Genomic DNA, 14,697 nt, shown 5'->3' with positions numbered 1-14,697 from the left:
CGTGGGGGAAGTAGACTGTGAGCATGCTTTCAATATAGAGTACTATACTAAGGATTTCCTGAAGGGAATGCAAGTGATTCCAAATGTGTATTTTGTATGTGGAAGAAATGCCTACGTGAGACTACCTGACAACTGGTATGGATCATGTTACCTAGCAATTGTCTTCCCCAAAATATATCATGCACAAGACTTAGTGATCATTGAGGGCAAGACATCATCGAGGGGAAGGAGGGATGTAGGCGATGCAGAAATGGTTGGAGATGTCTTTGGAGCTATGTTCCCTCTTTTGGGTTTAATCCTTAATGATGTTAAAATTAGACGACTGGCAACAGTTGTCGACAGGTTGTCTGCCAGCACTGCTCAGTCCTTAATGCTGGTAGAAGGAGAGATGCAATCGATAAGGGCTATGGTTCTTCAGAACCGTCTTGCATTAGATGTCCTACTAGCAAAAGAGGGCGGAGTCTGTAAGGCTTTGAAGGTCCAGGAATGCTGCACTTACATTCCAGACAATTCGAAGCCCCTTGAGAAAGTTATTAAGAACATAACTAATATTCACAAGGAGATCGAAGACTTGAGTAGAGAAAATGTCTGGGAAAAGGTGGGCCACGGAATGAGTGAAGTTGGAGGGTGGATTTCCACCTTAGGCAAAAGCTTTGTTTGGTACATCCTAAAACCTATCATCATAATATTGATCTGTGGGATTATATTGTGGGGATTGGTGAGGGTATTCAAATGGTACAGAGCAAGAAGGTCAGAAAGGGCCCAAAGAGAACAGCTGCAGAGATTGGCTGCCATACAAGATAATCAGTACAGGAGTCTGAGGGCTCTGGAAGCGCAGAGAATGCCAGCAATAACTGCAGTCTAAATGTTAGTGATGACCCCGAGAGGTCATCAAAGGGGGGAACTGAGAGAGCGCAAACTGACTTAAATGTATGAGTACATCACACTTACCAGTAGTAAGCACAAATCATGAGGAGAAATGCCATGAGTGCTAATAGTATCTGCAATTATATTCTGAATGTATAGCTAATATAGAGATTTAAGTAGAAGTGGAACTAATACAGAAATGTGTGACATTATATGATTTTAGTAGATGTGATTATTTTTGAATCCATGTCGTGTAGCTGTTAAAATGTAAGATGGTATGCGGTTAAACGCAGAATGTGGTAGGCCTCAGGGCCAGAGCTAAAAGGGAAGGTGTTTCTTTTCACGACACAGATTGTATTAATGTTTTGGTCATTGCATTAAATGGGCCATGATTTATAGAGAGGTTTATTGAATAATAGAATAAGAATATTAACATGTTTAATTAATGAAGAAGTTGAATGCTATAATCATGACGAGAAATATTGTAGGCCTGAAATGTTTTAACATTGATTTATACGTACATGTCTGGGCTGAGAAATGTTGCAAGCCTTTTTCTTTTTGGAAGTCTATGAGAGTTGGGTTCTTGGCTGCAGATATCTGTCTGCAAAGGAAGAGGGGGGATCCAATTATAAATGAATGAATAGAGGTCTGTTCAGTAGACGGCCTAGACATGGAGGAGGGTTCCGGAATGTTTGAGGGGTATCAGCGGGCCGGAGAAGAGTCTGAGAAGCAAGGTCAACTCTAACGTATGAGGCCCAATACAAAGCATCATGGAAAAAGCCAGAAGCTACACCACGTGAGGGGCGTCTCGCAAGGGGCGTCTCAAATGTTGTTGACTGTTTTGTATTAGGGACAGCACCCCTGGGTGGAGTTAGAGCAGAGACCTGAGGACCCTTTAGAGAGCGGATGGGTAGGCAGAGAGGGGTCATGACTGGAGAATTATAGGTTTTCACCAAGAGACTTAGAGTGAGTGACTTCCCTTGGGGGTCATTTACTGCTGACACCTTTGTTAGGTTGGGATTTGGTTAAGTAGGGATACCATCTAGAGCAGGGTAGGGACAGCCTAACCTGTGCGTTTTCCTCCAACCTAAATGAAGGAGAGATATGCGTCAATGCTGATAGCTTTATTATTCTTAGACCTTGTGTTAGTGATTTCCGTTGCTCGTCTGAGGGCTTTCCGAGAGCACATGTATGTAATTGGACCTGTGTATCTCGTGAATCTCATTCTGAGATGCCTGTATTTGCAGCTTATCATATCTTTACAATAAACTTTTGAAAGCTAGAAGTTGTTTGTGATCTTTGGGAGCAGAGTCCTTTATTGGGTGAACTAACTTGGAAATGGGTGTACTGTTTTCCTCCAAGACAGGCAACAAAGGTTCAGTCGACCAGATCGAGGTTTAGGTCAATAGATATAAGGTATCGATCAAAATCTCGCCCTTTCACCTGCTCCAGTTTGAACCAGTCTTTTATGAGATCTAACAGGGAGGCAGAGATTGCAAGTCACAATGAGAGCAGCCAGCTGGGACACCCTGCTGATCGATCCAACAACTGTACTGGGTCACACCCCTCACAGCTCAGAAAATGGTAAGAAAAACCCAAGACAATTTTTGCGGTACTCAAGGTCTTCAAGTACTTGCTCAAATTATTACTGAGTGTTAAGGATTCTAGGACCAGTGGCAAGTCCTTTACTCACGTTCACAGTGCAAGGTCATAATTTTGGTTCACTGTGTTTAAAGGGATAAACACACTGACTCTGCCGAAAATAATGCAGGCACCAGTTGCACTCTCAGCCCTACTAACAAGTTTCAGTTGTTTCCCTTTGACTTTGCGCAACTATGACTCTGGGATGTTGAATGACCCAACTATCCTCAGGCAATCTGTCACTGACTGGGGAGTGCCCAAGGTTCTGGCAAATTTAGAAGGATTCATCAGGGAGTCCGCTTCCTGTCAGAGAGAAACAGGCAGGGGACTGGCCAGCCTCTTTGCATGCAGGAGATGGCTGTCTTGCAGGAATAAAGCAGTGGCATGCATGCATACTTGTGAGGGGCAAAGAACTACCGGCATGCTGTGGTTCTGGCACATGTATCAGTGACTAGCACAAACATACAAAGATTAACATCCCATCAACCCCCCACCTCCATGTATTAAGAGCGATCTGCTTGAGTGACCAGCTGAAACTTCAGGTAATCCCATGGATACCAGGGACCAAGGGTGTCAAGGCCTAGATTCCAAGCCCGCGGTTGGAACCAAAGTACATGTGCTTCTTCCTGAATGTGAAAAATAAACCTTTTTTTGGCTGATCTATAACTGGTTTTAACTGGGGTAGCACTAACGAATATCAGACTGGAGCCTCCCTTTCTGTGATAGAAATCCATCTTTCTACTACTGAAGCTGTACGTTTTTACTTCTCCAACCTCTCACTCAGAAGTAACCACAAGGTAACATGTAGAACTTTACAAAACTTCTTAGTCTTATGTCAAATGTACTTGATTAGCACTTGACAAGCATAGGCATGGCCCAGCTGTAGAGGACTGACATTCTGAAATGCAAGGCAATGTCATCCTCAGTAGAGTGGCCTGTATGAGTGTGTATGTTCTGCGTACAAGAGGATTCCTCCCTGCAGGTTAGGAAACCTGCAGGGAGGAAGCCAGTCACCCCTGAATTATCAGCAGAAGGGTCTCAACTTGACATATCTTTTTAAACACACAAGTTCACTACGTCATTGCCTCAAAGAAACACACATTCTGCTCAAAAGAACAATTCTAAGTGGTAAAGTGGGCTCTTTTTTCCTACACGAAATTCACTCTTTGATTACTCTGCACACATACTTAGAAGATAGAATCACTTACTTGTGGCACAACATCTTGAAGGAATGTAACAACACTTTCCATGTACGACTGCTCACTGAAAGAAACAGAAGTAGCTTGTGAGTTCCAAACCAATGTTATTGATTTTTGAGTATTGTCCATATAACGCTCCAAATGTGGTGCACATGGATTTATAAGGCAAAATACCCCAAACCCAAATAAACAGTCAAAACATATAACCCAAAGCAATATTGCTTTCTTTTACGGTTCAACAAACATAGTAACAATTCCTAAATTCAGTTGTGATAAATTGGAGAGTGTACCTTTTCTTCTTATAAAAGCAAGGCCTATTGAACCAGCTCCCATCTATTGGAGAGCGGAAAACAAATGTATGACTGAAGATGATTGCTTAAAATGTCATTAGGATAGTCAGAAGCCTCGAGAGAAAGTGCTGAACGTGATAAGGGAATGATACCTCAGTCCGTTCACCTGAGCGGTAAAACCAATCCTAGTTGGTTGCAACAACCTTTTGCGTTATGCCAGTACAACAGTGAAGGCCGTGTTTCTTGGGCCATTAGGCACAAACTGGTATTTTGTGAATTACCATCTATATAGCTGTGCCACATCTACTCTCTCAGGAGCAAGAAATACACCCAACAGCTCGTGACACAATTCTTCAGTCCTAGGGTGCTTTAGCTACATCATACCCTGGAATCGGCCATTTTGTCATCCCAACTTCTTGCGGGCTTGGGGGGTGGGGGAGGGGGAGGGGGATTATCTAGGTAAATCTCCTAAACGCCAAGAGGAAGAATACATAGTGTACCCTTTTCTGAAAAAAAAGAAAAATGGGCAGGTGTCTCTAACTCTTCCCACAAAGAGTTAGCTCATATATGGATAAGGAGTGTTTGGAGTCAGACAACCCTACCAGAATTACTCATCTGCAGGGTGTATTATAAATAGGTACCGATCCCTACTCGGGCTCCTAAAAACAGTGGATAAACACAGTTATTGGTGTAATGCAGGAAAAGGTTATTTATTATGCACTATTCATAAATAAATCATACGTGTCAGAATGGTGATAATTATCTCGGTTATATCTGCAGTCATTACATAAAAGCTGGTGAATATCAGAAATACCACAAACATTTTACATCACAAATTCCTACTCTCTCCACTAGATTGGTCTAGTCCCTACTTAATAGCTACACATTTATTATCAGCATTATGATTTCTGCACTGGCTGAATGGTTACTAAAATTCACTAACTGTTTCAATGCCAAGCCATGCAGGTATCCCTGCATACCCAAATCCACAGTACGCTTTATACCTTCTCCTCCAATGACTGAGGACAGGGAAATGGGGAACTCCTGCACGCCTTCTCATGTAATCGCTTCGGAACATTAGCATCACAAGCACACATAAGGCGTCATTTTATTTCCTTATAAGCTAAATTTATGTGAAGCCGAATGGCCTTGCCACTCTAATCATTGCACGCAGTCTGACAGCTATTCAAAAAAAAGAAAAATGTTGTTCTAGATTTTGATAGCACAATTATTGTCAACGTACAAATCTGAAAATAACATGGAGATCTCGCACACAGTTAACATTACCATTCAAAATGTCAGTTTCCTAGGCCCTAAGCCTGACGCACAGACACTAAAGAGTTCGTGCTCGCATGTTGGAATAAAATTAGGCCTGAATTGTAGGCAACACATATGTATTTCCAAGAAAGCCTTGCCACACACCACAGTCATCAGAGTATAGTGACAGGGCTCTAGCCATCTCTCAACAAGCAGGCCTGCAGGCCAGGGCAGGACCTAGTGCTGTCACAATGCGTTAAAAACAACAAAACCAGATTCACCATGGGTCCAGTTAATAACTCTAAGGCCCTACACCGACATTAGAACTCAATGAGAGAATGGAAAATACAATCGCACCACATGCATTCGACGGTAACCGAAAAACCCTGCGAGGCTGCTTATTATTCAGGCTACGTGCACAGCGTGTTTTCTTGCACACAGAGTAAACATTCTAAAACACTGTAGCATCAATATTTATTTTTAAAAAAACAGCCGTGTCAAGTCAAGGTCCTCTGCAGGAATCTTCCACGACACACAAACAGCAAGCGACAGCACAAAACCACAGACACTTTCAATTTAGAAGAGCCATTCGTGTGAACGCTTAAGAAGGGGGTGGGGCAGAAACATTAGAGAGCTGTGTGGTACGGGGTTAGGCCCCTTGGAATTAGAGAGCTGGGCGTCAGCCAGCAAAACACAAGGCAACCCACAGTGGCACCATGAAACCACTGAGTGCAAAGTATCTGAAAGTATTTATAAATCGTAGGTTTGTTTTTTTGGGCATGGTGAAAATCATAACCAAGCTTTGTCAACAAAGCATCAGAATTGACAGTGAAATCTTGTTACAAGTAATAAATAAAATCACCCCTTAAAGAACAAAAACTATCTACAAATGTATGGTTTAAAATCGTTTAATGTTAACATATTGATACTGTAGGGATAGAAGAGAGCCCTACATGTCTTTTTTATAGAGCCCTTATGCCATTTTATCAAGTAATCACAAAGCCAAAATAGGTATCTGCCTCAACCCTAAAAGAGTCAAACCTTTTATAGAAGTAACATTTAAAGTAGAACAAAATACAAATGTACAATACACTGAAGCAGATTACCCCTATAATTACCAAATAAATCCGTATTAAATCTTGATGAACAAGTTACTTATCTTCTGTAACTGCTTAGCTGGTAGAGCTTATATCTAGCCACAGATTCCTTACCCTAGAATAATCCCCATGCATCTGCTGATGTTCCCGAAACAGCCCCGGAAGCAAAAAAAAGATTTAATAAAGATTTCAGAGTGAGCAGAATTCTACACCTACACCTTGTCCTCTATCCCATCTTTCATTACTCCTGGTAACAGACCCTTTGTTGCTGTTGATTAATGAATCTCCAGATATCAGCAGGGTTACCTTCGGCTCAAATACATTTAAAATAGCCACCTATGCAGACAATCTACTTATTTTCTCTGATAATCCGGACACTACAAAACCAACATTTCTTTCTCTAATCCAATCCTTTGCAGACTTCTTGGAATATTCCTTATATAGAGACATGACAGAGGATATGCCTTAAATGTTCATTGTCACTCTTATTGGATTGGTCAATCAGGTCTTCATTGGCAGCCTAAAATGATAAAACTAGCTTGGCTTCTGGTTCTCTAGGGACTTTGTAGAGCCAGTAGCCATTAATTAACAATATTTGTAGATATAATCAAAGACCAATTATCTTCTTGGTCACCTAAATTCATATCATGATGGAGGATATTGGAAACTTTGAAAATGGCTGCGACACTGATTACACTAGACAGACCTGTAGGACTGACCAGGCAAAATGCCTGTCATGTCAGACCTGGCTGTCCAGGCCGTGGTGCTTTGTAAACGCGTGCAGGGAAGCCCAGAGTGCTCCCTGATATATCTCGAGGACAAAGTACTCTGCAAGCTAATACAGTGGAATGGGCTCGCAAACCTTCAGGAGGTTGCTTTTTGGCCAGTGCGTAGCCGATTTTGATGTAGAGCACTATCAATCATGAGATGGTGCGTTTCTGCAAAGTCCGTCCCTTTTTAGCTCCAATGTACCACACAAAGAGTTGATCATCCACCCAGAACTCTCTTGTGCGGTCAAGGTAGAAAGACAACTCAGATTTTGGGTCCAGCCGAAGGAGTCTCTCCTCTTTTTCAGAGGGATGAGGCGGAGAGTAAAAGTTAGCAAGTAAGTAAGTATTGGATTTATACAGCGCAAACTAAGTCAAGGGCATCAAGGCGCCAATGAAAACTTCAAGAGAGGAGCAAACTAGACAACATGCTCATACTGGAATATGTGAAAATAGCCACGTTTTTAAGGATCTGCGGAAGAGAGAATGAGACGCCTGACCAGAAAGCCCTTTCGGGGGGCGTTCCACTGCTTGGCTGCAGCCAAGGAGAAGGCTCTACCTCCCCACCTGTATCTTTAAAACCTCGACAAAACAAACAGGTTTTTGTTTAAGGAGCAAAGAGGTCTACTAGGAGCATACCGCTGAGACATCACCCTGATTCCCTCTGGGCCTAATCCATAATAGGCATTGTGAGCCAGGCAGAGAGACTTGAACAGGTCAAGAGGCAACCAATGCTATGATCTAATGGTGGCTGTAACCGAATGAAATTTCGGAAGATTCATCACCAGCCTAGCTGCAGCATTTTGCACCAACTGCAAACGTCGCACTAGACCCTTGTTAATACCCAAGTAGAGGGCATTATAATAGTCCAGTCTGGACGTTACCAGTGCAACAACAGCCTGCTTACGTGCTTCAAAAGAAAGCAGATGAGCAATTTTTCTAAGGATCCTAACGATCCCAAAGCAGGTTGATATGGTCCTGGTGACCGGACGATCCAGGGAAAGTGAATTATCAACAATGACCCCTAAATTCTTTCCATGTGAAACCGGACAGGGACACGCACCTAGACTGGCAGGCCACCAGCCAGTAGACCAAACGTCCAATTTACTGTAGAAAACCAGGACCTCCGTCTTATCTCCATTTAATTTCATGAAATTGTTTATCCTCCAGGAGGAGACGGCCTGCATGCAGTTCCTGAAATTGAGGGCAGAGTCCCAAATATTCTGGGTAATAGAGACCATTATTTGGGTGTCGTCTGCATAGGACAACACCTCCAACCCAAAGGATCTAACAACCTTCGCCAGTGGTGCAACGTAAATATTGAAAAGCGTTGGACTCAGGGAGGAACCCTGAGGTACACCACATGACAAGGATTTGGGGGCCGAGTAGAATGGGCCAAATTTGACCGTTTGGGCCCTTTCACTCAGAAAGGAGGAGAGCAGCCTCAAGGCCGAGCCCCCAATCCCTATCTCCCCGAGTCGTTCAACCATCCTCAAGGGAGACAGGGTGTCAAAGGCTGTGGTAAGGTCGAGTAAGACGAGCAGAGTAGTATACCCATCGTCCACTTTAGTACGGATATTATTAAAAACAGTAGTGAGTGCTGTTTCCGTACTGTGATGGCTTCTAAATCCGTGTTGGGGCACATCAAGCAAGGAATAGTCCTTCAGGTAGGTACTAAGATGGGAGTTCAGGTGCCTCTCCAAAATCTTAGCAGGGACCGTCAAGAGGAAGATCGGTCGATAGTTTTTCAATTCTCCCGGGTGAAGAGAAGGCTTTTTTAAAAGTGGCTTCACTAATGCCATCTTCCATAGGGCGGGGTACTGGCCTTCAGAAATGGCCGCATTAAGGATAGCCGTAAGATGAGGAACAATGACCCTACGGGTGATTTTTAAAACCTTGAGGGGACAGGGATCAAGTGGTGAGCCTGATTTAACTAATTCTAAAAGGTGATCAGTCTCCTCCGGCAACAGCCTGGGAAACATAAGAAGCCTGGGAGAGTCATCCAAAAGCACAGCATCACTGAGAAAGGTGGAGATGAGCAGATGGAACATCCCTGGGATTAGAGGCTTCCAACATAGAATACATGCCTGTGATCCTTGATTGAAAAAAATCTGATATACTATCACAGAACTCGAGAGAATTCCGAAGGGTCAGCTACATGGGGAGAAATAAGGGAATTTATTATTTTGAAGAGATCCCTAGAAGATTTCAATGATCCTGTGATCTTGGAGTAGTATAAACCTTTTTCCTCCATGATGGTGGCCTTTTAATCCTTTAGGCACTGCTTGTGCAGTTTCCTGCCTAGAGGCTCTAAGTTGGCATGCCATTGCTTTTCCTGTCTACGGCAGTCCTGTCTCATTTTTCTAAGTCTTTCTGAAAACCAGGGGGCAGAAGGTATTTTTCTCGCCGAGTAATGGCTACGACAGGGGCAAGGGAATCCATTGCCGCTGACAAATGCAGTGAGAACTCAGCTGCCACAAGATTGACATCAAGGGACCTAACGAGTTCAACATTTTTAAAGAAATTTAAGAACGAATTTTCGCTGATAAGACTCAGGTTCCTCTTTTCCTCCACGTTTCTGAATCCCGGAGAAGAGAACTCTGAAGTCGAGAAGCATAAATCAAAAGGAAGGGCAAAGTGGTCAGACCAAGGGAGCGGAATAGGATCTCCAACCCTAATACGAGGGTCATTAGAGAACACACCATCCAGAATAGGCCCGCGCTATGGGTAACATTCTTGACCAACTGTGAGAATCCCCATCCCCCCATGGTATCCACAAGATTATCCCTGCACTGCATGTTGTCTAAATGAAAGTTAAAATCTCCCAACAGCGTGAGATTAGATCTTTCTAAAAAAGGTTCTAAGACACTACAAAAACCATGGCTAAAGGAGGCTCTAGGGCCTGGTTGTTGATAGCATAACACTCCAGAGAATCTCTCAGTAGGGTGCAGATTGATAGAAAAATAAAGGGCCTGAAAGGGATGAGAAGGGGCAGTGAGTGTTTGAGTCCGGCACACCATGACTTCTCTGTGAAGAATTCCAACTCCACCTCCCCGCCTCCCAACCCTATCTAGCATCTAGTATAGCCAGGGGGTATAGCGTTGACAAGGTCAGTACCTGAAGACTCAGATGCCCAAGTTTCTGTGATAAAGACCCAGGTAGGTCTTCTTAATGAGACAAAGTCTCTAAAAGCCACCTTGTTCTTGATCAACGATCTTACATTGATGAGGTACCCATGGGTCAACTGTTCTATCTGGTAGGACCAGGGAGGCTGGTTGTCCCTCAAGATATTGTAGGAGGAGGACTAGATAACGGAAATCCCACATTCATTGCAAACCAGAAGTTGGTCTTTAGCTAGATGTTCAGGGTCAATGGAGTGATAACAGGAAGTCCTTAAAGGCCGTAACTCTAAAGGTGCCCCTCTAGAATAACTCACCCGCTCCTGCTGCATTGTAGAATAAGGAGCAGCAATTCTGGCACTGGGCGCGATCTTGGCATGGACGGGCGCAGACAAGCTTACCTATGGCGCGCCTTCGCCGCCCGGTGCGTACGTTCGCTTCGCGCCCAGTAAGTCATGCAAAATGTATACTCCCCGAAGCCTGGAGCGCTAACCCCCTAGCTCCGCCCCAAGGATTCCCCAGAAATGAACTGAAAGAGTGCCAGACGCCCTCCACAATAAACAGGAGACCGGCGGTGGACCAGGGCGCTGGCTGTTGAAAATGGCAATGTATATGCACATAAGCGGCGTTCATTTGTGTTCACTGTACCCCTTGTTGTAAGCAGAACGGATATCGCTAAACACTGACTGTGTTATCCCGCCAGCATAGACCCATGCACACACGTACACGACAGCCATTTTAGGCACCATAGCCTCTCTGCCCGTTTGTTGAACCCCCGGCACCCCTACCCGCGCGCACTGCTCATGCATCGGCCATAAGACCCTCTCCCTCTGCGTGACCCTGCCCTAGAAGTAACCCTCCTGCTTGACCCACACCCCCCATTTCCTCCCAAGAACACCCTTCCCCTCAGCTGACGAGCCCCCCCCAACTGCACTTGGCCTTTCGACCCGGTCCTAAGACCAAGCCTCGTGGATGTACACCCCCCCTTTTCCTGCGCAGCATAACAAAACCATGATACACCAGCCGAAGTCCCCGATCTTATCGCCTGCCCAACCTTTGATCTGATCATCCCCTCCTGCCCTCGTGTCCTGTAGGAATGTCCGGCTGAGAGATCACAATCTCTTGTTACATTCAGGAGGGGAGGATGACATCTGAGCGACTGGTATGGGAATAGGCCTGAAGCTGGGATTCCAAGCATGCCTTTTTCCTACTTCAAAGCGTCTTTATTGCAATAAGGAATGTTTGTGCATCATAAACATGTGTATAAAAGACAAAGCCTCAGAGAAACTGAGTGTGTGGGCTATGGAGGGCACCAAGAGAGAGCACCTCCTGAAGGCACTATGCGAGTGTCCGAAATGACAGGCTCTCCTCATGAGAAATAAAACTCTGTTCTTGTTTTCCTGCTTCCAGCGCCCGTCTCTTTATTTGGTAATTGTTCAAGATGGGAACTAAGAGGCGTCCTGCGCCAGCAGCCTGGGCATCAGGTGCATTATGGGCTGACTTTTCCACATGGCAGCAAAAGAAAAGGTGCACACAGCAGGCGAGTAGTGGTTAGGAAATGTGAGTAGACAGTTCACAACAGATTTAAAAGCACAGAACTGTAAAGTAGCGTAGGGTCAGCCACATAAAGCACACAAAGTTCAGCATAGACCTGCTGTCTACGCACGTAATGGACTGGCCTACATGAAAGGGAGCTACCACCTTTGGTAGGAAGGTTGCTATAGTCGGAAGGACCCGTTTGTCTGGGTAGATGGTAAGGTACAAAGGCCGAAATAACAGAGCCTGTATCTCACTGACCCTCAGAGTATATGTTATTGCCACTAGGAAGGCGGTTTTTATAGTAAGAAGCCTGATAGGGCAGTTCTGTAATGGCTAGAAGGTGAGGTTCCGTGAATTCTGAACCCGTTTCATAAAGGTCATGGTTTCGTTACGAATTTGATATTAGCGAACCGTAATCAGTTAGTACGGCAAGTATGAGTGTTTTCGTCGCGTTACACCGATGCATTCACTACGTATTTAGGGATTCGTTCTGAACCCTTGGGTTCCATTTTGTGTATGGCAGCCATTTGTGGTTGCCCTCACATAGGCCGATGACTATGGCCGAACGAGTCTTTTAGCACACGTACACTTTAGCTGACTTCTGAATGACCTGGGCAAACTGACCCTCGTGCCTGAAGCCAAACTTGTTAGGCCAGTTCCTTTCCCAGTAGCTGATCAAGATTGAGGATCAAAGCACAGGACATCGTAAAAACTTTATTGCACACAAATATGCCTTATCCTACTCTCACCTGTTTCTGCTCCTTTCTTTATGGTCTATTTATGATGGGGATGTGCCCTTTTTTATTATGGGTTCGTTCGACCTGTCTGATGAAGAATGTTGGGTTTGACCAATGATTGATCATGGCCTGGGCAACTGAAAAGTGGGTTTTACCGTCATGCGATACCTCTGATCTGGATACATGTGATTGGACAGTTTGTAAATGTAAGATATTTGTCTGGAATGTGATTTTTGGCATAAAAAGGGATGACCTGCTTTGTAAAATTGAGCAGTCTCCTGAGAACTCATACCGTGTTGACTTCTAGGACTGGTTACTGGCTGCAGCCAATAAATTCGATCTTTGACGCCACCAAGAAGATTCCGTGTCTCTGTGTTCTAAGACAGGTGATACCCGAAGACTTTGGGCGTGCCCCTGGCGCCGCCGGGTCTTAAATAACCCGGTTCTTCAGTTGGTGCCCAACGTGGGGCGACTTCAGCGGTACCGGTCCAAGCCTGAAGATCGTGAGGAAATTCTGGAGGACGACCACCACTTCATCGACCCCGGCATGTCGAATATGGACTGAAGGTCTTTTCTGCGAGGCTTCCCGCTTTCCTGACGGCTACGAAGGACTGCTGCCCTGACTGTCGCCCTGTCTTGGACCCATTTGTGATGCTTTGTACGGCGAGACGATAGACGGACCTTCTGGTGGCGTAACTGATACTTCAGTTAAGTATAAGTGGGTCGCTCCCAGTCCTTAGTTTTTGGTCCTTAGATTCTTAGTTTGTTTGGTCTTTAGTTTTGATTTGAAAAATGGCAATTTCCAAAGCCGAGGGTCATGTATATTTACGAGTGTATCGGTAGAGATAACCCCTTGAAGTTTGAAGCTCGATTAGTGAGCGAAGATGCCTAATCGTAGCAAATTTGGTACTTGGTTTGGTTGTGGTTGCAACAGGGATTCCCGATTGGAGGATTCGTGTTTGATACCTCCGGTTGGAACTCCGACTTATGAGCTCTATTCTAAACACGGCGTGGGCCCCATTACGTTTAATGAAGTATGGGTCCGCTACACCAGGAAAGATGGTGTTTTACGATAGCCCCAACATGGTAGTTTTGATACTGAGATTTTAGACAATTTAGAGACTAAATTATTTAAAAAGAAAGCCCGGCCGGCAATGTTTGACTCCTTTCGCCTTTGGCGTAAAGAGGCCAAAGAGAGAGAAATAAAAACAAGCTAAAAGAGATAAGAGAGAAAAGGGGTTGTCGATAATGCAAGCTGCTAGGCAGTTTAAGGAAAATGAAGAAGATAAAGCAATTGAGTTGTTAGATAGGCAACGTTGCACGGCCATAGATAAATGTTATCCTGCCTTGCCGTCTTCTCCCCCGAAATCGATTGAAGATCTTGAGAAAGATCCTTTGATGTCTCATTTACTGAGATTATCACCTCCTTATGTGCAGGGTGCTACTACGCCTCCATTACCACCGGTTGTTCCACCCTTTGTTGTTCAACCTCTTGCTGTTGCTCAGCCACCCGGTGCTCCACAGGTGGTTTTACCTCCTCCTGCGCAACCCGCTCTAGGGTCGCCAGCTTTGCTACCAGCTTTGCCTCAAACTCCTTTGCCTTCCGCTTCGGCATCTGAAACTACTGTTCTTATTCCTACACCTTCTTTGCCTCAAAACACTTATTCTCCTGTTCTTATGACTGCTTCTTCTCCTTCTATTCGAAAACGAATGACAGAGACTGTTTCTAGTCTATTGTCGCCATTGTTTGGGTCATTGAATATGACCCCTGTTTCGGAACATAAGCAGAGTCGTAGTCAGCTTCCTGGTTCCGAGGAACGGGCTGTGTTGGATTTGTTGGCCCGTAAATGGATTATAAATGCCTCAAGGTATAGTTTGCCAGCGGTTATGGATGTTTTCTTTCAGTGGGAACCGCCTAAGCAGAGGTATGTTTTTAATATGATGTGTATGTTTTTGCGTCAGGAATGGGAAGATAATGATTTGGGTTTGATCCCGCAGGAACTACTTGATGTTCAGTCGGATTTTGCTAAAGGGATGATAGTGGAATCTGATATTACAGATGCCGTAGAGACAATACTAGCCTTTAGATCTAGCCTTCCGCCTCAGACATTGTATGAACCTGATTCCTCTGTTAGAAGGAAAGCGAGACAATATCCCATGAGAGAAGTTCCCCCAGTTTGGAGA

General features: G+C 44.5%; 1 protein-coding gene across 3 annotated transcripts in view; it reads right to left on the bottom strand.

The window, feature by feature from the left end:
- The window catches only part of BCAS3 (BCAS3 microtubule associated cell migration factor), a 4,343,716-nt gene that overhangs the window by 4,239,766 nt on the left and 89,253 nt on the right, over window positions 1-14,697 (bottom strand). For all 3 annotated transcript variants that reach the window (XM_078679810.1, XM_078679809.1, XM_078679811.1), the window contains exon 3: window positions 3,717-3,771. In XM_078679810.1, the coding sequence (XP_078535936.1) occupies window positions 3,717-3,771 (55 nt within the window). The remainder of the gene's footprint in view (window positions 1-3,716; window positions 3,772-14,697) is intronic.

Source organism: Lissotriton helveticus, chromosome 3_1 (genome assembly GCF_964261635.1).
Source record: "Lissotriton helveticus chromosome 3_1, aLisHel1.1, whole genome shotgun sequence".
In the NCBI taxonomy this organism is placed as follows: domain Eukaryota; kingdom Metazoa; phylum Chordata; class Amphibia; order Caudata; family Salamandridae; genus Lissotriton; species Lissotriton helveticus.
Note: the sequence above shows the minus strand (reverse complement) of the source record. Positions and strands in the feature narration are given on the sequence as shown.